The 25,778-nt window shown below is 43.4% G+C and overlaps 1 protein-coding gene across 1 annotated transcript in view; it reads left to right on the top strand.

Annotated features, from left to right (window-relative positions):
• Atxn10 (ataxin 10) overlaps positions 1–25,778 on the top strand; it is a 125,045-nt gene that overhangs the window by 53,312 nt on the left and 45,955 nt on the right. Inside the window, exon 9 of the mRNA XM_021183843.1 lies at positions 1,327–1,496. Coding sequence (XP_021039502.1) covers positions 1,327–1,496 — 170 coding nt within the window. The remainder of the gene's footprint in view (positions 1–1,326; positions 1,497–25,778) is intronic.

The following is a 25,778-nucleotide window of genomic DNA, read 5'->3' as shown; positions in this document are numbered from 1 at the left end:
GGATGGGGGTTTGCAAATGACAAGGTTGAGTTTTGTAAACTTATTTTACCAAAGTTTTATTTATTAAATCTGATAATAGATTTTCTCCAGCTATACTTTTGAGAACAAAGAACAGTGTTTCACCCACATTATAGATTTACTCTTAAAACATGAAGCCTTTTATGGTTAGGAAGACATTGTTTGAAGCATTACTGACTTTACTCAAAAGCTGTTTACGAATTAAGTTTACTAGAACCGTGGTTTGTGTGGATACCCACCCCTAGGTTTTGCTTGTCAACGTCCAATGCTTTCCTTAAAGAAAAAAAGTCAGGTACTTTTTCATAGATGTCTTTATATCCACAAATACAGTTGAGCTAGCAGTGATCTGTAGAGGGCACTTAGAATTCCATCCCAGAATTATATGTTTTTGGATTTTCAAGACAGGGTTTCTTTGTGTAGCCCTGACTGCGCTGAAGCGCACTCTGTAGACCAGGCTGGCCTTGAACTCACGGAGATCCACCTGCCTCTGCCTCCCAAGTGCTGGAATTAATGACATGTGCCATCACATCTGACTGACAGAGTTCTATTTAGAGTGCAGTACTTTTACTGATAATCAGATTAAGTTACCAAACAGGGACTCACTCTGAAGCTAGGACAGATGTAGATTGCCATCCATCTCTGCCCACTGAGCTTCTGTGCATCTGATTGCTTCATGTAAAACTGTGAAAGTGATGTCTGCATTTAATGGGATTATTCAGAGGGTTAAATAAAATAATATGGAAAATGTGTAAGTCCTGTTTCTATAGGCTGACAGACTGTCTGTTTCTATAGGCTGCTAGGGATATTCATAGTATATAGCAATATTATTTCTTACGATTATAGCTAATGTCAATCCACGGCTGAGTTTTACTATTTGGCTGTTGAGAAAGCTCTAAGTCATTACTGACACCTGCTGTGATTTACGCTTACTTCTAAGTTATCACATTAGCTTTTGTGTAGATCAATTGAAATCAAAAATTATTTTGTAAGAAAAAATAGTTGCAAAATCTTAGCTAAGTTTCCTTTGTGCATAGATAGAAAGGCCAAGTGAGGCTAATTGTTATGGTCAGACTTTAAAGACATGAATGTAAAGGGAAAGAAGTGGTCTGGTTCTTGTTACTGCTGCTGTATTTCTGGCGGTGAGGATGAACTGATGCCACTAGGCAAGGGCTCTCCTTTGTCCCTCACACGAATCATTATTGAAGACGGCTGGCACATACTTTATTTTAATCCATTAGGTTTGTTTATAGAGAACTTAGATACTATGCTAATTTCTTACGGAAAATGAATTATACTCATTTGCTCTAGATGTTTTACGAGTGATTCATGAAGTTGGAAAAGAAAGCACGAACATCTTCAGTCCCTCAGACTCTCTAAAAGCAGAGGGTGACATCGAACACATGACTGAAGGGTTTAAGTCTCATCTCATCCGTCTGATTGGAAATCTGTGCTACAAGAATAAAGAAAACCAAGACAAAGTAAGATTATTTCTTGGTGTGCCACATATAATTGTTGAAAATATGCCGTTTAGAATTTAGACTATCTTCTCTCTGGGCAAGAGGGCATATAAAGTTCTTATGTGAGTTCTTAGAAAAATTGATTGGAAAGAATATCTATAGGTTAATATGTAACATAAATAGAATATTACATATTTTTTCTACAAAGAAGCACAGTATGTCATACTTGAAATTTTTACCTTATTTTAGTGCTGTGTGTGTGTGTGTGTTTTACATGTATAGTGTGAGGCGTGTAAGCACATGTTTGCCAGCACACGCATGTGAGGTTGCTCTTCTCCTTTCAACATCCATTACGGAGATCAAGCTTAGGTTGAGAGGCTGTGCACAAGTGCTTTTTATCTGCTGAGCCATGTGGTCAGCCCCGTACGTCGCATTCTTTTACCTTAGGGTCTGTATTTTTATAGTTTTGCATTGTTGTTCTCCTGAGTGTATTTGGGGCGTTCTCCTTTCTTGTAAGTTAGTAATGTTTGTCTGAAGTCTGTTTATTGAAATCTGTGTTATGGTGTAGGGAGCAGTCAATAAAACAAAAGCAGAGACAAGCCAGGCAGAGGCGAGTGGATCTCTGTGCAGTCCTAGGCTGGCTAGAGCCGGAGTGAGCTCTGCTCTCAAAAACCGAACAAAGAACAACAGCAAACAGTGATGAACAAGGTAGGAAAGTTTTCTAGGGCTACACATTTCAGAAACATGGAGCCAAGCGTGCTGACACACACATGGTATCCGTGCCCTTGAAGGACCCTGTCCCAGAGAGGGGGGGGGGAGGGGAGGGGAGGGCAGGGGACGGGGATGGGGGAAAAAAACCTGGCCTTTCCTGTAAGGAAAAACCTTGGCATCCTCCGTCTCTGGGTGAATAGTCCCCTGACCTAAGTCTTTTAAACTAGGTCTTTTAAGTCACATACAAACCTGGCAGGCTCCAAGCAGGTAAGCTGTGGATAAAATAATTATTAAAATCTGAGTTGTCAGACTCTAGAATTTACATTTAAGTCAACTAAAATAAGTGTTCACACAAACAAACAAATAATACACGTTAGAGGAATATAATGTAAGTAAGAGTCCCATGGCATAGTTTATACAGTGCCTAGCATCCAAAACAAAATCACCCGACCCACATCAAAATGTACCCTATTGTTAAAAGAACTGTTAATCAAAAGAAGCTGACTGCAAACCAAGGATTTTAAAGGAGCAGTAATTGTGAATGGACAATATGTATTATATGAATGAAAAGATATAATAAAAATAGAGACTAAAAGACATAGAAATTCTAGAAATGAAAAATGTAGTATCTGAAATTAAAAGGTTTATGAATTCTTAACAGTACCACAGAGATGGTAGGGAAGTGTGCATACTTGATTCGATAGTAGGAGTCATCCCTTCTGAAAAGGATAGGGAGGGGGTAAGAGTGAAAGCACAGAGAGCCTTGGTAATATGCCACAGTTGTTAACCGTTCTCACAGTCTGTTACATGCTAGTGGGTTATGCTTTGTCCAGTGTGTGTGCAATCAGGATATTCCTCCTCACAGAGCAGGCATGTATCTCCAACCACTGACGCCCTCTTGGAAACTTACTACACTGATCTTTGTAAAGAGCTTTAATAGAGAATAAGACACTTTACTTTTAATAACCCAATGCCAAAACAAAACAAAACAAAACAAAACAAAAAACAACCCAATGCCCTTCTTTAGGGGCACGGCACAGGTGAGTTCTTCTGTCAGTGATTATTTTGTTGCTAGTTTGGAGTGGCCTCTTACAGGAACATGGTGTAGTAACCCTTAGGCTCATGAGATAGTTCCTAAGAGTCAGCAGCAGGTTGCACCTTAAGTAAATGTGGAGTGTAGCCAAGCGCTATGCAGGGGCTCTGGGGCCCGCGGGAACTTGCTTGTGTGTTCTCTAGTAGAGCAAACACTCTGGAGAGCGTGAAGGATTCATTCTTTGAGTGTGAGAATGCCTCTCTACCCCAGTGTCTTTCCTGTGCTAACAAAAGGCTAAAACCTGAAAGTATTACTGACCCCTCCTCCCTTCTGTTCCGGAAGCGTCTTGATTCTTGTAGCTCACTCCTGATTCCAGTTGGATAGTAAAATGTATTTTCCTTGCTTATTTTTTCCTGCAAGGGATTAAGTTCAGTAGCTTTCAAAAACTTTTGTTACAGTTCTAGGGAAGTGGCTGGGGAATAGTTCTTTATATGTGAGTCACTTGTTCCCTGTCTGTTGTTTAGGTGGCTTGTTTGGCTTCTATGTAAATTGGAGCCTTCGGATACATCTGGCTTTAGATTTCCCAGACTAGATACAGATGCAGGGTAGGGGGATTTGTCTCATCTCATTTAAAAGAAGAAAGGCACGGATGGTTTCTTTGTTCAGTGCTGCATGGCTGCATCATGTCTTCTTACAGGTTTGTCAGCTCCAACCTCTGAGCAGCCTTGCAGAGCAGGTTTTGCTGGGGACGGCAAAGGAGAGGCTGTCCAATGGTGTGTTGGCAGAACCCAGAGTAGAATTTAGATTTGTTTTCTTGAGAATTCCCAGATCTGTCCCTGGTCTCCTGCACTCTAATGTAGACTTCCTGAAGATCACCAGCCCATAGACCATCCACCTAGACCTTTCAGCTCCTTCTGGGTTCACATCCAAACCTCTGGTGGTTCTTTTATCTCTGTTTCTTCTTCACTTCTCCATCAGGTGTGGATGTCCTCAACCTTCAGGGCATTCTTTGGTTGATGAAAGTTTGCCTCCTGGGAGGTTCCATTCTAGGAATGTTGTGAGAATTCCTTTCCTGGGGAAGCAGCTATCTTTTCTCTACAAGCTCCTAAGAACACACCAAAGTCTGATCCTGGGGAATCCACAGTTCACCCAGAGAACCAGGGAAATTTGGGGGCTTACTTTGGGTAAGAGACTACTAGTAAGAGTGGGGGACTCCAAAGCATTAGCACCCAGAAATCTTGGCTTCCCCATGGCTTCATAGATGGAGTTCCTACCAGTTTGCTTTCCCAGCCTATATACTCTAGCACCTCCGGAAGCTACTTGCAGTTAGGGCAGAATTTCATACAAATGACTGGGAGACACAGGAGGGGAAGAATCTCCCTCTCTAAGGGTAGAGAAGTCATCTTCCCTCTAATGACCTCCGTGAGGGCTCTTGCAAGCAGGCACAGCTTGTGAAAAATACAGTTGTTTTGCTTAAAGGATTGTGTTCTGTAAGGAACATCTGGGGATCTTGCCTCTGACCCACCAAGCTATTGACAAGAGGAACTTTGGTAGAATCTTTATACAACGCACAGAAGCCTTTTGAACCCTACTCGATTTCTGCTTGTCATATAAAGTCATTCATTGGAATGGCATGTCCAGCAGCTGAGTAAGGCACTTCTGTGGCCTTTCGAGTTTCCTGCCTTTTGCATCTGCATTGGGTCACTAGAGCTTACTCTGAAAAAGGTTGACAGAACAATTGTTACCATTAGTTTCTAATGGAGAAATCAAGGCTCAGGGAGATTTCAGTGTGATTTAACTCAACTGAAATTTGAATCAGTTTGAATGCAAACTTGATGCTGTAGGTTCTGAAGATGATGTTGTCAGTAGGGCTAACATGTGCACTGGCACTATTACTTAACAATTGTGTTACAGAGGCCTGTCAGAGAGGATCTGAAAGGCTGTCTTGTATTCTAGGGTGGCCATCCCAGAATAGTTCTCTCTGGTAAAGCTGGAACACCAGGACATAGAGTTAGTGGGATGGGAGATCATCTCCCTCTGTTTCTGCACCTTTGGACAACCTGCTCAGAAATGTATGGAACTCAGCCCTCCCTGGGTCACGCTGTGGCTCTGATGTTCAGGTTGCTGCTTGAACTATAAAAGTCTGGCCTTCTTTACCAAGTCATGGCAGAGGTGCTCCTAACCTTCCCAGCGTCCCCTTACTCTGTTTTCGGCCCTCCATTGCATGGCACTCCTTTGCTATAGCTGTAATGATTAGTTTACCTTTAACCCCTGTGGACCAGATGGAGAGCACCTCTGTTTGGGTTTGTATTGTAAGAAGCACATGGATATTAATGCTGTAAACACAAACCATTCTCTGCCTTCTTTGATAGAACCTGATTCAACTCTCAAACCACAGTTACTTTCTCTTCTCATTCTTCTGCTTTTTACTATTGTTGAAGCTTCTTTAAATTTGAAGAAAAAAAGTTTTTAATTCTTAAAGCTAAATATACTATTTGAAATATCTGGGAAGATGAACCAGTTTGTCTACTTTTTTTTTTGTCCCCAAAGAAAAATGTCATTGACTAAAGTACATGTACTTGTTGCTTGTGGGGTGCATTCTGCCGAAGGCTCCCTGTCAATGGCTGTCAGTTCTTCCTTCTTTCCCTCCTGCTACCTCTCCACCTTGTAGCAATTCCCAGCCTTGGTGCTGGTGCCTGGTCACCTCTGTTGACATATGTGCACATATTGCCTGTATCAGTTCATTTAAAGACAAGTCAGGCCGGGCAGTGGTGGCGCACGCCTTTAATCCCAGCACTTGGGAGGCAGAGGCAGGTGTATTTCTGAGTTCGAGGCCAGCCTGGTCTACAGAGTGAGTTCCAGGACAGCCAGGGCTACAGAGAAACCCTGTCTACAAAAAGAAAAAAAAAAGGACATCAGTCAGTACTGTGTGAGGTTCAGGGTGTGAGGAAGGTGCATGGCCTTCTGTCCAGAACTGTCCTTTAGGACAGAGGTTCTTAAACATCTGTGACCATAAAAGCACATTTGTCAACTTTTTGTTCATTGTGTTATGCCTTTAAAACTTGTACCTGGTAATTCGTAAGTGAAGGTTTATCTTTTGTGATCTGTAATTTTTAAAATTAGAAGTGTAGGTTACTCTACAGTTGTACAGTGCTGTAGGTCCCCAAGTATTTCCAGACATGCATGTTATCTGCTTTGTCTTTCGTCACTGTCCTCTTCCAGCCTGCAGTCCTCCTGCTGATCCCTCCCCGTCTTCCCCATGATGGTTCTTTTTAAACGTGTCCTCTCCATATGCATGTAATGTTGTCACTCGCGATCAGACATAGGCTCTCGTGGGTGGTAGGCAGACTCTACCTCTGAGCGGCATCAGTTGCCCAGTAACAGTTTATGGTAAAAGCTAGATGTTGTAGGGGCTGGACAGAGATGGCTTGACAGTTAGGATTGCACTGCTCTTGTAGAGGACCCAAATTCTGTTCCTAGCACCCATGTTAGGTGGCTCACACCTGCCTGCAACTCCAGCTCTAGGGGGATTTGAGATCTCTGGCTTCCTCAGCTCCTTCACTCACGCACATAGAATTAAAAATAAAGTAAATCTTTAAAAAGTTGTTGTATGTTTACTACAACAATATGGAGTGTGCTCCAGGAATCATTTGCTAAACAAAGACTAGATAAAAGAAACAACTTTACACCTGAAAACTAAAATTCCTTTAAATTCTGAATTTTGAGATAACTTACAAGCCTTTTATGTTTGAGATTTATTTAGTTGCTTAGTCAGTGTGTGTGTATTTGAGGGCATGTGTGTCACTGTGCATGTAAGGAGGTTCTGTCCTTCTACAGTATAGGTCCTGTGGATTGAATTCAGGTTGTTAGGCTTGGTAGCAAGCAAATTTACCCACTAAGCCACCTCGCCAGCCCTGTTTGGGATATTTTAATACATTCTGACCTAGCATATGCCTTAAGCCTTTTTGTGTGGTTCAGTTTAGTGTCTTTTTGTATGCAGTGCGGCAAGCCTTTCAGATTCTCACATTCAGAGCAGGCTGGCAGGTCAGTCCTTTACAATTCCCTCCTGTGTAACATGATTTCAAGCAGGGTGCTTACTTAGTGAGTCTGAAAACTGGAAACAAATTTATGGCTTGGATTTCAGTGCCCAAGCTGTTTCTTTGAGGCTGTTTTTCTTCGAGTCAGTGACTGCTCATTGTCCATCAGTGCTGACTAATGATTGATTGAATAACGACTGGATTAGCATGTGCTAATATCTTCCATTGAGCCGCTGTAGCATAGGCCAGGGTTCCAGAGTCCTTACTGTCTGCCATGAGAAGGGACACTTTCTATAATCTTTCCCTGTACTAGTGTCATGTGGACTTCCCACCTCTTTTCCCTTTCCTTTCCTTTCCTTTCCTTTCCTTTCCTTTCCTTTCCTTTCCTTTCCTTTCCTTTCCTTTCCTTTCCTCTTCCTCTTCCTCTTCCTCTTCCTCTTCCTCTTCCTCTTCCTCTTCCTCTTCCTCTCCTCCTCCTCCTCTTCCTCTTTCTTTTCCTCTCCTCTTCCTCTTCCTCCTCCTCCTCCTCCTCTCCTCCTCCTTCTCCTCTCCTCCTCCTCCTCTCCTCCTCCTCCTCCTCCTCCTCCTCCTCCTCCTCCTCCTTTTCTTTTCTCCCTTTTGTTTTTCGAGGCAGGGTTTCTCTGTGTCCTGGGGCCTCTGTCTCCCAAGTGCTGAAATTGAAGGCATGCACCACCACCTCCCAGTCCCAACTACTTTTCTCATCCGTGTGTTCTCAAGTTGCTCTTTTAGAACTGCTGGTCTCACAGAGAACCCTTGTGAACCCTTGGAAACTTCAGAGCAGCAGAGTCAGGTTCTCCTGCACTGAGCCTCCCCTTGATGGGTGGCTTTTCTACCTTCCTCTGCATATGCAGTTGGTTTCTGTGTGTGGATATATCTTGGTATGTATCTCAACAGATTTATACTTACATCTTGCTTTTACTTGTCTTTGGTGTGTATAGATTAACCACTATGACAATATGGAGTGTGCTCCAGGAGTCATTTGTTAAACAAAGACTATGAGATATATGAAATTTTTCATAATGGCCCACCTTTACCATAACAGGCTAGATGGGTTTGCAGCTATACTGACCACCCCAGACCTCCTTCCTGTCTCCCGCTGCTCCATCACACTTTGATAAAACTCTTTCTATATGTCTGCTGCTGAGAAATGAGTTGCCCCCAGTCTTTGCATGGATCTTGAGCTGATCATTCTGTCCAGGTGATGGGTTGCTAAGCCATCTGGCCTTCTTTCCCAAGTCATGGTGTACGTTTGCCCATCTTCTCAGGGCAAGTGACTGTCCTGTGACTGTGCCTGGTCTCTTAGAGCTACAAAGTAAGCTGTGTTCTGTTGCTGCTGTTTTTCAGTCCTTACAACAGGCAGTGGCTTGCAGTAGTGCAGACATAACTAAAATTCAGTGAACACAAAGTGGCTCCTTGGTCAACCACCCACTGACTGTAGTGCCATCAGTTCTGTTCTCAGCTTCCTTGCTTCAAATGGAGACTGCTGTACTTGCTGTGGGGTCCAAAGGACTGAACGTGACAGGATCTGATACACTACTTAGACTCTCCATGGACCTGAGCCTCCCTCTCAGGCTATCGATTTAGTTCATTTATCATCTCCCAACTATATGGCTTAAAAAGTTTTATTACATTTTTTTTTGTGCAGGAGTGGGTGGTATGTGTATGCATGTTATGGTGTGAGTATGGAAGTCAGACCACTTGTAGGAGCTGGTTCTCTTTCCACTATGTGGGTTCTGGGTTTTGAACTTAGGTTTGGTGGCAAGTTCTTTTACCCACTGAGCCATGTTGCTGACCGTCAGATTTATATATTTAAATGGAAATTGTAGATAACATGCCATAGGAGTTTACTAAGTAAAGGAATCTTGATACCTTTTCTTTCTAGGTGGGACTTGTTTGGGGAAAGTACTGAAAGCATGTAAGAAAATTTCCCTTGGGATGGGAGTACTTTTTTTTCTTGTCAGGTCTACCACGAATGCTTTTATAGTTGAATTTTTCTCTTGGCATTATCCACTGAAGAGGAGAAGTATTTCTATATCCATTCTAAAATATGTTCCAGGACAGTCTTAAAGTATAGAAGGACCCTCCCCCCACATACACACACACTTACTCATTTATTTAATGTGTGCCCACATATACATTAAGTGGACATTTAAACTGTGGACAAATTGACAAAAGAGGACAGCTTTTGTCAGTCAGACCTGACTGGTCCTTTACCCGTGTGGATTCTACAAATGGAGTTCGTCCGTCATGCACAAGCAGGCACCCTTCTTGAGCCACCAGCCCTGGAGGAACTTTTCAGTCTCAGGTCTGTGTCCTCCTGCTCGCGCTGTGTGCTCTCAGAGTTACAGCGTATTGATTTGATGATTGAGTGTATAGACAAGATCTGGCTCGCTTAGAATTCCACTTCTTTGTAATATAATCCAAGTTCAAGAAATATGTCAAAATTCATAAATCAAGCTGTCACCATTAGTTTCTTGAACTTACAGTTCCTGCCACAGAAAGTGAAATTAAAATTCCTATCTTGAGGATACATTCAGAGATTTCATTTCTTGCAACTGTACCTTTTTTTTTAAAGGCATAGAGGAAGGCTGCCGTGGTAGCTCCATGGTAGACCATCTGCCTCGCCTGTGTAGGGCCCTACATTCAATCCCTGGTTCTGCCAAAAAAGCTAAAGCACTGCCGATGTGTTATTGTTTGACTTCAGGACTCCTCCTTTTCTGTTTTGTAATAGGTGTAGTCAGCTTGTTCTTGTGTGGGAGGGGCATGGCATGCTTCTTTTTTTTTTTTTTTTTTTTTTTTTTTTGGTTTTTCGAGACAGGGTTTCTCTGTATAGCCCTGGCTGTCCTGGAGCTTCTTTAAAAGGGAGACTTACAGGAACAGCAGGAGCCATCTGTTGCTGTTACTGCTGCATGCCAGGGGTTCATGGTTTGTGCTTCCTCGTGCTACCCTACTGCCAGTTGAGTCAAACCGCTGAACTCCAGGTTCAGTGAGAAACCTGTCCCAGAAGACAAGGTGGAGAGTGATGGAGGAAGACACCTGATGCTAACGTCCAGCCTTCGTGTGCACATGCAGCAGGCTTGGTTTTTAGCTTGTTTAGTTTTTTTCTTACAGCACCTGAAAGTTAAGAGGACCAGAGTTCTTTAACATGCGTGCGCACACACACACACACACACAAACACACACACACAGAAGCATGGATCTAGAGGTCTTGTTTGTCCCTGATAGGAGGAAAATGGCAGTTCTTGGTGACTATAGCCAGTCTTCCTTCCTTTGTTCCCTTTGCACGGTCTGTGCACATGTCCTTACCTTGCTCAGCCAGTATCTAGGGTTTATCAGAATTTCAATTCGGCTTTTATAGAAAAAAATTAAAAGTAAAACATTAGCATATGATCTGGGGAATTTTACTAGCAAAAATAATTAAAAACTCATATCGAAGTGACCAGGGGCATTCTTGAGTGCATATCAATTTGTCAGTGTGAAACGGAGGCAGAGGCAAGGACACAGAAATGGAAAGATTATCCCTGCAGTGAGCTGGGTTTCGTCTTTCTACTGCAGAGGAGTAAGATTTGGCTTTACCTTCTGCTGGCTTGGGCAATGTTAGCTTTTGGTGAACGAGTGCGTGGTTCACATTTCTATTGCATGTCAGAATCTAATGAAAACCCAAGGATTTTTGACACTGTAAAGTTTCTATCTCTGTAGCTGTCATTAGTTTGGGAAAATGGGAACGTTTTTATTTCAAGTGTTAAACTAGCCCCTTCCATTTCTGAGGGAGCAAAAAAGATGGAACTGCCTAGCATACATCCTCAGCATTGTCAGCCTGTGGCATGGCTAATTGTTTGCTTTTCCTGGCAGCAGAGGATCAGAGTTATATTCTTAAATACTTTAAAAGAAATCAGTTTTGAAGTAATTATCTGGCATCTCTTCCTTTCAAAGCTTATCTTACTTTGGTAGAATTTAATTTCATACTGTTATATTCTAGTAGGTGAATGGCATTGAGTCTCCCATGCTGTGATGTTTAACTCAAGTCTATGTTACTGCTGGGTAGCAGTTGGAAAGAGGCCATTTCTCCTCAGTTCTCCAGATAGGAGCTACCACACTGTTCTGTAATCATGGTAGAGACCTGTACTTTAGTTTAAGTATGTATTTGCCATCTGCTATGCACCAGCTGGTGTTGTAGACAGTGAGAATGTAGACATGGATTTGGCATTGTGCCCTCTTGAGGAACTCATGTGCATAGGGAGGCAGATGTAAGAACTTGCCATTTAAGGGAGTTCTTGGGGCTAGCCTGAGATTGAGTGACTGCGGTGTGTACCAGAGAGATGGGGAGGCTCCACTGAGTTCAAGATGAGCCGGGTGCCTATGTGAACAGCTGAGGGAAGCAGGGGACGGGCAGCATGCTGTGGGCTGGCCTCCCTCACAAGGGGAGTGTGGATGCCTGTGAGCCTGGCTCGTGGCTCAGCACTGGGTTTTGCCAGCTGGCCTCTCTCTGCATTTAGCTGGAATGTGAGGACAGTTGTAGCCTTTGGAGACTATCAGAGATTTCATTTCTGAGCCTTCTTGTGCTGTTTTTAAAATGGACTTTCATTGTGCTACCTGCTTACATTTGCTTTTAGTTATTTAAGACAATTTTATTTGGTGTTTCCCTAGACCCTTGTACACCGTTTTTCTCAATTTGTATATCTCTGTCTTTGTCTTTTTCACTGCCCTTCTCTCCGCTTCCCCATCTCTTCAGTGGACTTTCTCCTATTGACTTAGGGGTTTTTAATTTGTTCCTGTTCTGTGGGATTGTCCTCTTTAAACATGGAGGGCCCATGGCTCCTGTCTTGTAAGCTTGTCCTCAAACTGTGGTTTGCTTTTGTCTCCACCTCCTGACATCACAGAAGGTCTATCCACCTCTTGCCAATTTTAACATTAGAAAAGATTCTGGGGCTGGTGAGATTGCTCAGCGGGTAAAAGCACTGACTGCGGGTAAAAGCACTGACTGCTCTTCCAAAGGTCCTGAGTTCAAATCCCAGCAACCACCTGGTGGCTCACAACCATCTGTAATGAGATCTGACACCCTCTTCTGGTGTGCCCGAAGACAGCTACAGTGTACTTATAATAATAATATAAATATATAAATATAATGTATAATAATAAATCTTTGGGCCTGAGCAAGCAGGGGGCCAACCAGAGCAAGTAGGGTTGATCAGAACAAGCAGAGGTCCTAAAATTCAATTCCTAACAACCATATGGAGGCTCACAACCATCTACAGTATACTCACATACATAAAATTAAATAAATAAATATGGAAGGGAGGGAGGGAGGGAGGGAGGGAGGGAGGGAGGGAGGGAGGGAGAGAGAGAGAGAGAGAGAGAGAAAGAAAGAAAGAAAGAAAGAAAGAAAGAAAGAAAGAAAGAAAGAAAGAAAGATTCTGATCCTATGCTGACAATACAATTTGGGCCCTTTGCCGGCGTGTGGCAGTTGTCTTCCTGTGTTCTGTCTGTAAACATCTCAGTAAACTGTAGCCCTGTTAGAGGAGGGGTTGAGAGTTTTTCATGAACTAGCAGCCTGTGAGCTCCAGAGTTTTACTCTCCTTGTTGCTGGCCCACTGAAGACCTTTGAGCTACTCCCTCAGCAGTGCTGAAACCCTGTCCTCTGCAGATCTTATCCCAGTTTCATCCTGGGGACTTCTTATTTCCTACTCTGGATTTTCATTTCTGCTTTTTTAAGATTGTGCAAATGCCCTTCCAAGGGTTAAGCAGACCATATCCCGCCAGTCTTGCAGGAGCTACTGAGAGCAGCCGTGCGCCAGGGGACTGCAGTATTTCCTCTGAACTTTCCTTGACTGCCTGCTTCTTGTATCATTGTCTTCCCTTTAGCACAGCGCATGGAAACTCCGTTGCAGAGAAAATTTAAATTCCAGTGGTTTTGTTTGTTTGTTTGTCCCTTTTTCTTTTTTTTCTTACTCACTAGGCGACTCTTCACATGTTTAATTTTTGAGTCTTATTTCATCTAGAAAGAAGAGGTAATTTTCCTGAGCTCATGTTTGTTGTGAGAACTAAGTCTCATTAGTCCAACACCAGTAACAATCTTGTATGAGTGCCTCCAGTGTTAAGTACTCCAGTGATTATAGCATGGCTTTCTTTAGCCTGTGCTCCTCACAAGCCTGAATTCCACTATGTCATTGGCCTTTCTCAATGTAACATATGGGAACTATCTTCTAAGTATACCTCCTTGGTGGCTGGTGGTTGATTCTCGTCCCTCAGTCTTGTGCTTTGTCCAACAGAGCAGGCAGCGCCCATGAAGGGTACCAGTAGTGCAGAGGCTGAAGTCCCTGCCAGTTTCTTCTTTGCTTGTGAGCTTCCGTTTCCTTCCCCCACAGTGTGGAAGTGGCTTTCTCTTGTTAGCCAGTTTCCTGGTACCCAGCAATGCTTGGTGCTAGACTCTATGAAGAAAATGGCCGCTTTACTGCTTTATGTAGCACCCAAAGCAAAGCTCCTGCCCTCCTCTGTGTGCATGCACAGTGCTGGCAAAGCCTGGAGCAGAGCTGCTCATTCATGTAAGCAGAGGACCAGTGCTGTTTCGCCATCATCTCCGTGCTTTCATTGTGTTACAAGTGTCATTGTTTAGCTCTTACTTCCTTTAGTTCAAATTTGTATGAAAATGCTGACACACCTGGATTGAGAAACATTTCAAACCTTAATCTTTCTTTTATATATTTGTGTGAAAGCATTTCTAGTCTTTCCTTGACAATAAACTCTGACCCAGACGGTTAGGAGAGCAAGAGCGAACGCAGGAGCCAGACTTGATGCTGCATTCTCTGTCCCTTCCACTCGCTCTCTGCCTTCATAGTGGCTGCCTTCCTCTCAGCCATTCCTAAGTGGAGGTGAAGGGGGCTGTCGAAACCCTGGTAACCAGATACCCCATAATTCCTTATCCCACTAACAATAATAATTTGTATGTATTTGGAAGCTCTGTATTTCTTTTCAGGAAAAGTATTAACTTAAAGATACTCAGACTGGAAAAACAGACATGTTGAGCCTTAGTCAAGAGCTTGCAAAGGCTAGCTGCTTCCACACTGGAGATGTGTAGCATCAGTGCCAGCAGCAGAGTGAGCACTGTGCAGTCCTTACACTGTGCCCGGCACCCCTTGAGCTCTTGCTTTTATCAGGGTATTTATCTTCGTGATACTTTTTGGAAGTGGACACTGTTATCCCATCTTCCTTTGCAAACTCAGGTGTGTGGACATTAAATAACTTGCTTGGGTCTCATAGAGTCAGTGGTAGAGGGCACCAGAATCTTGTCAGACACATTCTCAGTTTCCTTATCTGCTCAGCCCTGGCATGACCATGGCTTAGGAATTGTCACTGGGGCACATGGTTATCCAGGGCTGTTGTTCTTAGGGTTTTCTATGGTGTGATCATGGGTTTGATTTATATCTGCAAATGTATGTAGGATAACCCATATCTTTCAAGTATGAGAGTTATAGTGGCTTTTGTAAATTAAGCATGAATTCCCTTGGTTTTCCAGACTATTTTAAGTTAAGTAATATGGAATGCAGTCTTGAAACATTGATCTTTCCAAAAAAGAAACATTGATAAAAAGAAAATTAATATATCAACATATTCCACAAACAGAGTAGACAGTTGTTTTTAATCATTTAAGGAAAAAGAACTAAAATAAGCACATAAAACAATTGTGACAGAATGGCAGGCATTTCCTAAGGCTGCTTCCAGCTTCTGTTTGCAGTTTTCTGACTCAGGTGGCTTTGAGGCCCCTCTGAGAGGTGCCCATTACTGTGCGAATGGAGCCTCTTGTAGTTTATCTGTGTGTGTGGGCGGGGGCGGGGGGGATTCTTCTGTCAGTAGAGTTGCTTATATTTTTTGTATCCGTGACATCTTACATCACACATCCTGCCACAGGCTCCATTTAGCTCATGCTACTCTTGGACATTTCATTAATTTGTTTAATGCGAAACTAATTTCTGGGAATGATTCATTGCTATTTGCTTAGTAATATAACTAGTGACAATGTCAAATTTACCTGCTGGGAAAATCCAGGAGGAAATGTTTAAATTAAGTCAGTGGCCTGCAGAGTTGGGGACAAGAGGAGGGGTCTGAGCTAAGATTCATTTTCTTTAATCCTGTACCTGTAATCTGTGACTGAGGCGGCAGGAGGACGGATCTACCTGAGGAATGGAATCAGGGAGAGAATTTCCAATGCCCCCCAGGACACCTGGGGCCTCCTCCACACAGTTGTGAGTGACTGTCCTTCGTTAGCTGCAGCCTAGGACAGCCAGCCAGAGGGACTGTGGAGGAGGAAGGCTGGGGAAGGCTGAGTTGGCCTGTGGTTGAAGGGTGTTGACAGGAAAAGTCTGACTAGTAGGTTAGGCAGGCCACAGGATTAGGGAGGGGAGGGAGGGCATGCTGCTTACCTGCTGTGATTTCAGCTCTGGAAACCTTGAGTAGTTGCCTCTGCTCTCCCTCAGCCTTAGAGGAGATAAGCAGAAACTTCGCACTAGTTGGTTTTAAACTCCCTAACTCCCTGCCTTCCATATTGTTCCCTCTCCCCGTGGAACAGCTGGTTCATTGGGCATCCTGACCTGAATTCAGAATTCTGCTGTTGCCCCATTTGGCTCCTAGAAGTGGGGAGTAGAGGATGATTTGTTGAGAACTTGGAGAGTGTTAGAAAAAAAATCCTTTTTGTCCCTTTAAAATATCGTTTTTAATCTTGAGAAATCATTTCTAGCCATTTTAGAAGATCAAATAGCAATCTGGAAAAATGGCTCGGTGTGTAAGGTACTTTTTACATGCCTAATGACCTGAGGTCAGTCCTCAGAACCACCTGATGGGGAAGGTGAGACTGGACTCTGACAAGCTTTACATGCTCCAATGGCAGACATGCAAGCATCTACATGCACATAATAAAATATATTTCAAAAAATAAGAGAGTATTCATGCATTTTAATGGCTAATCTTGGTTGTCATTTTAGCACTCCTGGTAGAGGGACCCTGAATGTGCAGTTGTCTCCTTTAGATTGGTCTATGGGCATTTCTGTGAGGTATTTTCTTGGTTGTTTATTGATGTAGGAAGGCCCAGCCCACTTAGCAGTGCCATCTCTAGGCAGATGGGCCTGAGCTAAATAAACAGGTGGCTGAACTTGAATCTGAAGAACAAGCTAGCGAGCAGCATTCCTCTGTGGTCTCTCCTGCAGTTTCTGTCTTTGTGAGCCCCTGCCCTGGCTTCTTTGGATCATGGACAGTAACTTGTAAGGTGACATGAACCCTTTCCCCTCAAGTTGTTTCGGTCATGATATTTGTCACCGCAACAGGAATCAGACTAGGACAGAGCAGCAATAGCAAGTACAGAAGAATCCTCTTGGGTTACCTGGTGCTCGGTGCTCTTTTCCAGTTATTCTTTGCTAGTAATTGTACATATGGTTCAGCTTGAACTTACTAGGAAAATAAGCTCTGGCTCCACAAATCTTCAAATATTATCTTCAAATTATCTCATCATTTTAGCCTACACTGAGATGATTTCTACCGTGTCTACGATTTATTAATTTTGTTGAATTTGTAAAAAAGGAACAAAGTTTCGCCTTTGTGATAGACACACAAATTCAAATTTCAGTTGATACTTACCCAGTGTGTATAGCAGTGACCGACATAGTGACACATTGCTGGCAGGATCCATGGCTCAGTAAGTCTGGGCTGCAGCCAGGTGCCCCTGAACTGTGTGTACAGCCTCCCCTGAGTGCCGTCCCATGCCCCTGTCTGGCCTGTGGCTCAGAATGTTCATCTTCCCACATTTCTTACCTCTGGGAAAGGCTGCAGCTCCCCAGCCAGGCTTGTGCTCCATGTGTGGGTAGCACTGGCATCTGCCTGGAACAGTGCTGTCCCTGTTGTAGAAGCTGTGCTCGCCATTTCACACAGAATGAAGAAAGGGTTGTAGTTAGGAAATTGCACTCTTGGGGCATGAGATGTTCACCTACCCTAGTGATGTGCTTAGACCAAAATGCACCTTTATTTAAAATTCAAAATGTCAAATTCAGGTTATTGGTCTGCAGACAGTGATGTTGCCTAAGGAGCACTGTAGTTTAATTCAAGGCTTCTTTTGTGGTATTTGCTGTGCTAATCTACAACTTTTAGAATTCGTGGTGAGTGCCAGGTTTCCTGCTCTGACAGCTATCTCTAAGGGGCTGTTTTCAGTTGGGTTGCAGGTGTTCATTTAAACATATTGGCCGAGTGCTTGTGTGTGCATGCGCACATCCCAGACAGTGCCAGAAGCTGTAATTTAGAGGTGAGCCGGCAGAGGAGTATGTAGTGTTTTTATCTTCTGGGCAAGATCCTGATGTACAGCTTCATGTGACATCTCGTTTTTTTAAAAGCCTGAGGCATCTGTAATCTTTATAGCAAGAATTCTAGCACTGTATTCGCATTCCAGGCTTGCTGTCTATCCTGCTCTGTAAATATATGGCTCTGTGGACTTATAAATCATGACAGTAGGACTCATATCCAAGAAGAAGAGATTTAAATCTTTACAGAGTTTGTAAGATTTAATGTGACTTAGACCTTACTCTGCCTCAGAAGTAACATTTAAAGACAGTATGTCTTTGATAGTAACTTTAAAATCATATTTCCAGAGAAGCAAATATTTCAAAGCATAGTCAACACTAAACTTTGTGCAAAGTCTGGAGGAAGGAAATAAAACAGGTAATTGCCTGTAAACAATTCACAGCCTAGAGGAGAACATGAAAAGCTGAAGATCCTGGATCTTCTGACTGCAGCCACTTCCCCACCCACTGAGCCGGTGTGGACTAGGGAGGCCAAGGCTCCTCCAGGCAGCCTGTGTCACACAGGCTTCCGGATGCATGGTATTAAAGAATGCTGTCCTCGGGCTAGATTCCCCAGATGTCCACAAGTCCTTCTCAGTTCCTTCTTGCTCTCCCCACCTTCATGAGAGTTCACCCTTCGGGAGGGGCTTCACGTCCATGAACGTGAGACCAATGGAAATACACAGCAGTTCTTAGAATGTGAAGTGTATTCCTCTCTCTCTTCCCCTGGCCCTACTCTCCTCGCCACTCCCCTGTCTCCCCTCTCCCCTCCCCTGCCCCTTCTCTCCCGTCCCCTCTTCTTTCCTCTCCTTCCCTTTTCTCTGAAAGGGGCTGGGAGCAGTTGCCCATACCTGATGGTCCTGGCTTCTTCCCACCCTCCCACCCCGGTGTCTGCTTTGTTCTTTCTTTGCCTTTTTAAAAATTAGATATTTTCTTTATTTACATTTCAAATGCTATCCCGAAAGTTCCCTATACCCTCCCCCACCTTGCTCCCCTACCCACCCACTCCCACTTCTTGGCCCAGGTGTTCCCCTGTACTGGGGCATATAAAGTTTTCAAGACCAAGGGGCCTCTCTTCCCAATGATGGCCGACTAGGCCATCTTCTGCTACATATGCAACTAGAGATATGAGCTCTGGGGGTACTGGTTAGTTCATATTGTTGTTGCATCTATCGGGTTGCAGACCCCTTCATCTCCTTGGGTACTTTCTCTAGCTCCTCCATTGGGGGCCCTGTGTTCCATCCTATAGATGACTGTGAGCATCCACTTCTGTATTTGCCAGGCACTGGCATAGCCTCATACAACACAGCTATATCAGGGTCTTTTCAGCAAAATCTTGCTGCCATGTGCAATAGTGTCTGGGTTTGGTAGCTGACTATGGGATGGATCCCCGGGTGGGGTAGTCTCTAGATGTTCCATCCTTTTGTCTTAGCTCCAAACTTTGTCTCTGTAACTCCTTCCATGGGTATTTTGTTCCCTATTCTAAGGAGGAATGGAGTATCCACACTTTGGTCTTCCTTCTTGATTTTCTTGTGTTTTGCAAATTGTATCTTGGGTATTCTAGGTTTCTGGGCTAACATCCACTTATCAGTGAATGCATATTAAGTGACTTCTTTTGTGATTGGGTTACCTCACTAAGGATGATATCCTTCAGATACATCCATTTGCCCAAGAATTTCATAAATTCATTGTTTTTAATAGCTGAGTAGTACTCCATTGTGTAAATGTACCACAGTTTCTGTATCCACTCCTCTGTTGAGGGACATCTGGGTTCTTTCCAGCTTCTGGCTATTATAAATAAGGCTGCTATGAACATAGTGGAGCATGTGTCCTTATTACCAGTTGGAACATCTTCTGGATATATGCCCAGGAGAGGTATTGCTGGATCTTCCGGTAGTACTATGTCCAATTTTCTGAGGAATCGCCAGACTGATTTCCAGAGTGGTTGTACAAGCTTGCAATCCCATCAGCAATGGAAGAGTGTTCCTCTTTCTCCACATCCTCGCCAGCATCTGCTGTCACCTGAATTTTTGATCTTAGCCATTCTGACTGGTGTGAGGTGGAATCTCAGGGTTGTTTTGATTTGCATTTCCCAGATGATTAAGGATGTTGAACATTTTTTTCAGGTGCTTCTCAGCCCTTCAGTATTCCTCACTTGAGAATTCTTTGTTTAGCTCTCTACCCCATTTTTTAATGGGGTTATTTGAATTTCTGGAGTCTAGCTTCTTGAGCTCTTTGTATATATTGGATATTAGTCCCCTATCAGATTTAGGATTGGTAAAAATCCTTTCCCAATCTGTTGGTGGCCTTTTTGTCTTTTTTTTTTTTTTTTTTTTTTTTGGTTTTTCGAGACAGGGTTTCTCTGTATAGCTCTGGCTGTCCTGGAACTCACTTTGTAGACCAGGCTGGCCTTGAACTCAGAAATCCGCCTGCCTCTGCCTCCCGAGTGCTGGGATTAAAGGCGTGCGCCACCACGCCTGGCTCCTTTTTGTCTTTTTGATAGTGTCTTTTGCCTTACAGAAGCTTTGCAATATCATGAGGTCCCATTTATCAATTCTTGATCTTACAGCACAAGCCATTGGTGTTCTGTTTAGGAATTTTTCCTCAGTGCCCATATCTTGAGGCTTTTCCCCACTTTCTCCTCTATAAATTTCAGTGTCTCTGGTTTTATGTGGAGTTCTTTGATCCACTTAGACTTGAGCTTTGTACAAGGAGGTAAGAATGGATCAATTCCCATTCTTCTACATGATAACTGCCAGTTGTGCCAGCACCATTTGTTGAAAATGCTGTCTTTTTTCCAAAGGATGTTTTTTGCTCCCTTGTCAAAGATCAAGTGACCATCAGTGTGTGGATTCATTTCTGGGTCTTCAATTCTATTCCATTGATCTACTTGTCTGTCACTGTACCAGTACCATGCAGTTTTTATCACAATTGCTCTATAGTATAGCTTAAGATCAGGCATGGTGATTCCCCCAGAGGTTCTTTTATTGTTGAGAATAGTTTTTGCTATCCTAGATTTTTTATTAATCCAGATGAATTTGCAAATTGCCTTTTCTAACTCAGTGAAGAATTGAGTTGGAATTTTGATGGGGATTGCATTGAATCTGTAGATTGCTTTCGGCCAGATAGCCATTTTGACTATATTAATCCTGCCAATCCCTGAGCATGGGAGAGCTTTCCATCTTCTGAGGGTCCTGGCTTCTTTAGTGGCTCTTTTTAGGGAACTTTAAGGCATAGGACGATCCTAACTATGGTTAATGTTCTTGCCCTCATTCTGTGCTTTTATTTATCTGTCCTGTAGGCTGAGTGTGCCTTGCGGAGGCCTTCACTAACATGGTGCTCTGTGTGTCATGTACATGCGAGAATTTCCAGGGCTACAGGAACTGTTCTGTTCTGCACTCTGTTCCGTGGTTCAGCAAACAGTCACTGAGGGCCCCCTTTGTGGCAGATATTCCCATAAATCCTATGGTTCTCAGGCTGGGTGGTATACTGCCATATTCTAAGGTAGCTTGTGATTTGCTGTGGGATATGGTGGTGTAAGATGAGGGATGGTGAGCACTGAAGCACGTTAGTTGTAACAGCAGTGATAATACCTGTTCTTAGCACTGCTTGTGTACCAGGCGCCAGGATTGCAGCAGTTTTAAGTGTAGCCTCTCACTTATTGTAATGATAGTTTCTCCGGGATACAAAAGAAGAGACTGAGGGCCTGAGACAGCAGGAACAAGCTATCCTGTTTGAAGCCACTTAAATGTGTATGGATTGTTTCTTACTGCAGCGTAATGCCACCCACAGTAGCCCCACTTTCCGTGCGGGTTGAGAAGAGCACTGGTCTCTGAGTGTAACGCTAAGTTCTTAGGAGGCAGTTGACTGTTGCGTTCGTTCGTTCATTTAGCAGGACAGTAGTAAGTTCTTATCTCAGACTTGTAACCATGGACAGTGAATATTCTTTACCAATGTTTTCTGTTAAACTCTTCCAGCATTTCATGTGACACTTTGTTTTATTTTACACTTTTATTTCTCTGTGTTCTTTATTGGAAAATTAGGTTTGAAAGTGGTAACTGATTAAATTGTAATGATGATATATTAAGATGCAAAAATGCTTTTAGAAAAATGGTAAATGTAACAAAATCCAGTTCGTTGTAGGACATAGTTCCTGACTCTAGTGACGAGGGTCATTTTATATAAGTCTTTTTAAATCATGTACCTTTTCCCACTTTGCCTAGTCATTATTTATAATAACATAAAAACCTTTAAAGTCATACCCCAGGGAATACAGAATTTGGTTTCTCAACATAAATAGCCTTTAATTACTTGCAAAGGTTTAGGCTTTGGCACTAGAGATATTATTCCACTGTTTGCCGAGACAGAAGAGGCTGGTTTACATTTGATCAGGTTGAAACTATTTGTACTTAAATAGATTAAAGTGTAATCTGGCTTTTAAAAACCACGTCTGCCTGGATGTTGTCAGTATATGGTCCCATCTTAAGCTGGTGAGTGGACCTGGCCAGTTTTGTTACAGTTTTCTGACTCCTGGGTTCTGAGTTTTATAGCATTTTCTATTTAGATGTGTGCATTTTTACTTCATTTTATGGTTTGAATGAGCTGGATGCCACAGGTAACAATTTACTTACATCAACTAAAGAAAAATGCCCACCTGACAGTTGTAGGTAAAGAGACCTGGCTTCCTCTGCCTCGTGCTGCTTTATTCATAGAACTTTGAAGCTGCCTTACCATTCTTCTCCGTTTGTCTTCAGTTTTCCATGTGACAAGCCTGGGTTCTTTCTTGAGGGGCCAGTTCATCAGCTGGACTCGGGGTGGCATGCAAGGTTTAGTGACTGTCTGCCTCCCTGGGCTCCCGGAAGCGGGGGATGTTTCTTATCTTTGCAGTGATAGGTAACAGATAAACTGATATTTTTCCAGTGAGAAGCAAATGCAGGGAATCCATTGGGCTATTGTGTGGGTTTTGCTTAATATTGATTGACTTAGCCAGAATCAGATTGTACCTTGAACTTGTTGATCCTTGTTGGATAACTTCTGCTGTCTTTCAGATCAAGGTTCTTCCTTGTTCTCAGTCTGGCCCAAGAAAGACTGGGCCAGAGCTATATTTTAAGGCTATAGTGAGAAAACAGGATTCCAGAACAGGACCTGTTGCCTTCGAGGTCACCAAGCCTTAAGCTCTGCCTTCTGTCTGCTCCTCTAGTCTCTGTGTCATTACCCACAGCCCTGTAGCCTTCTGCTAACAGACACTATTTTTTTATGGCCAGATACAAAATGAAAATAATTCCATGGTTTTACCTGGGTCTGTTTCACACATCCTTAATAGAAGCCCTTTCTTAGACATGGGGGCTAAACCGCTGCTAAGCAAGATTCTCTGTTGTGAATAATAATAGGCCCCACCCCAGACACTATGCCTCTGTGGCTTCACCACTGGGTTGGGGTGTATGGAGAAATTAAGTTTGTAGCTGTGGTCTCAGGATCCCACTGATAACAGCAATTCCCCTTTCTTAGACAGGCTGTGGCTGTTTAATCTAGAGGTACCTAGGAAAGGGCCTTGCCTGTGGCTGACCCTTCATCCTGCATCCTGATAAGCTAGGGGAAGGTTGGCATGGGCAGAGATCCATGGGCATAGGAAAGTGCACATGAGCCAGTTCTCATGGTAGAGTGGGCTGATACAGGAGTGAAAAGGGAACTAGCTGAAGATGATGATATGTTCTGGGCCTTCCAAGGTGGTAAAGGGAGACAGGGACTTGGTCTATCTAGATGCTTGGTCCAGCGTGCAGCTGGGCCTGGGCTCTTACCGGTTTTACTCATGTACTTGTTCTTGTGTGGACACCTGTCTCTAGTACTGTGCAGCTCTTGTCTCTTTTTCCTTCAGGCCTTTGCTCATCTCTGCAAAGTTCTTCTCGCCTATGCACACATTCCTGCCTCCACCTGCACTTTCTGCCCTTTCTATGTAGCCTGATTGCCATCAGACCTGCTTGGTGTTATAAACACCTGCTTGTGGTTGGCTTGTGTCTGTCCTCTACACTAGTCCACTATAAGCCTTCAGGGTACAGGTCTCTGCACACTCTGGAGGTTTCTAAAGGACACAGACACCAGCCGTGTGGCCCTTTTCTCTGCTCTCTCCCCATTTCCTAGCTCAGGGTGCTGTTATTAGGAAGATTGTGGAAAATGTCGTGGGAACCTATTACTGAGTTTTACCAGCTCATGCTTCCCCCTCTTTTCCAGCAGCTTTGTTTGCAATCCTGCCGAACTTGAGTGTCATCTTGTGCAGGTGCACATACTGACCTCAGACCCTTTCTTCCTGCAGGGCACAAGTCCACATAGTCCTGGCCCAGAGGTTGTTCTCCACCTCCCCAAGTCAGGCTTGGACATTAAACTACCCGGAGCCAGGTCTTCTCCAGGTCTGAACCTCTCACTGAGCACACTGCTGTTGGTTTACACCTCCGTCTTCCCGTTGTCCTGCTCAGCTATGCCTCACAATTCAGCGTAGAATCAGGCAGAAGGGTTCTCTCTGTGAAGGTGTTTATTGTAGGTGCCTTCAGTCTCCAGGGTTACTTTGAGAATGAAGAGACCCCACTCTGCTTCTTCTAATCCAGACTTGCTTGGCTTTATCTCTTTGCCCGTGGTGGCTAACTCTGGTTTTCTTACCTTTGCTCCTACTGAAGGCACTTTTGTTGACCTTTCCCCCATTCACATTTGTGGGCAGCTTTAAGCTAAGGTACAGCTCTCTATCTGTCTATATGTCCTTCTGCTTCTCTTTTGTAAATGATAAAACATCCCTCTTAGGAACTCTGATGGAGCAGGTTTCAAGAGAGACGCTGGTAGGAAAGCACTGTGAAGTGTACTCGTGAGGAAATGTTGACCATCACTGGGCCTAAGGAGATTGATTACCTTTTCCTCGTAGGTCATCCCCAGAGCACATTTCTCCCCAGAGCAGTAGCAGAAGGGAATGTTTGCCTTACTGCAGGGTGCTAAAGAAGCAGCAAAGGCAGCAGCCCTTCATGGTGACATGGAGACGGAGCCAAGAGAAGGCTTGCCTAAAAGCCCATGGGACATGGGAACCTGACCACCTAGAGTTTAGCAGATCCAAACTCTGACAGGAGCCAAGGAGAAAGGAGTAACTCACCAGTACCTCTCTAGATTTGTGGAGCCTCTTAACATTTCTACCTAAATACTAATGGCAAGTAGTAGCTCCAGAGGATCATAGTGGAACAAGGATATCACTGGGTGGATCCCTTCCCACCACCCCTTCACTAGGCGTCGCCTGAGTCCCCCTACTTTGTCCTTCACTCACATCTTCAGTGCAGTGATGAACTTATTTTTTTAAACTCCTGATGGCACAAAACAGGTAAGGCAATTTGAAAATGGAGATTTGTAAATTAAATAGCAAACAAAACTCCGACATCTGTAATACAGAGAGTTCCTAAAAAATAAGAGAAATCCAGTAGGCCTATAGAAAAAATAGGGAAAGATAGGAACAGATGCTTTACCAGGAAATAAATGTGATACAAAGGATCCTCGGCTAGATAAAGTCTTACTTATTCGCCTTGATCAACAGTAGGAGTACAGGCTAAACTACACACTAAAAAGTTGGCTTACAGCCAGCTTTCAACCCTTAAGTTTGGCAATACAGCAGGTAACAGATTTCTCGTGTACCCTGGTAGAAGTACAAAGTGGGACAAATGACATTGCTAGGAATTTAGTAGTGTCCAAAACAAACACCAAAACCACATGTGCCTTGTTCTTTACTTGGGGACTTTGCTTTTAGGACCCCATCTCAGAGTCAAGACCAGAGTTACTGCAGTATTATTTCTAATTCCGAGATGTGCTAAAAAGTGTACAAGGCGACTATTCGTATATTGCCTAAGCTATATTTGCCATAGTAAATGTACAATTGAAAATAAAAACCAGATAGTGTAGCATACACCTTTAATCCAGAGCACAGGAGGCAGAGGCAGGCAGATCTCTGAGTTCAGGGCCAGTCTGATCTACAGAGTGAGTTCTAGAACAACCAGAGCTACATAATGAAACACTGTCTCGAAAAAACAAAAATTAATAAAATGAAAATAGCCATGTAGTATTTCAAAGAGCAGCCTGTGACCTCCATGGGAAGACTAGGAGGTAGTGACCAGAGCTTTGCCCTTCTAGAATAAAGATGTCTGTGGTTTCCTCACCACAGTGT

Source organism: Mus caroli, unplaced genomic scaffold (genome assembly GCF_978045245.1).
Source record: "Mus caroli unplaced genomic scaffold, Mus_caroli_1 scaffold_16, whole genome shotgun sequence".
Classification (NCBI taxonomy): domain Eukaryota; kingdom Metazoa; phylum Chordata; class Mammalia; order Rodentia; family Muridae; genus Mus; species Mus caroli.
Note: the sequence above shows the minus strand (reverse complement) of the source record. Positions and strands in the feature narration are given on the sequence as shown.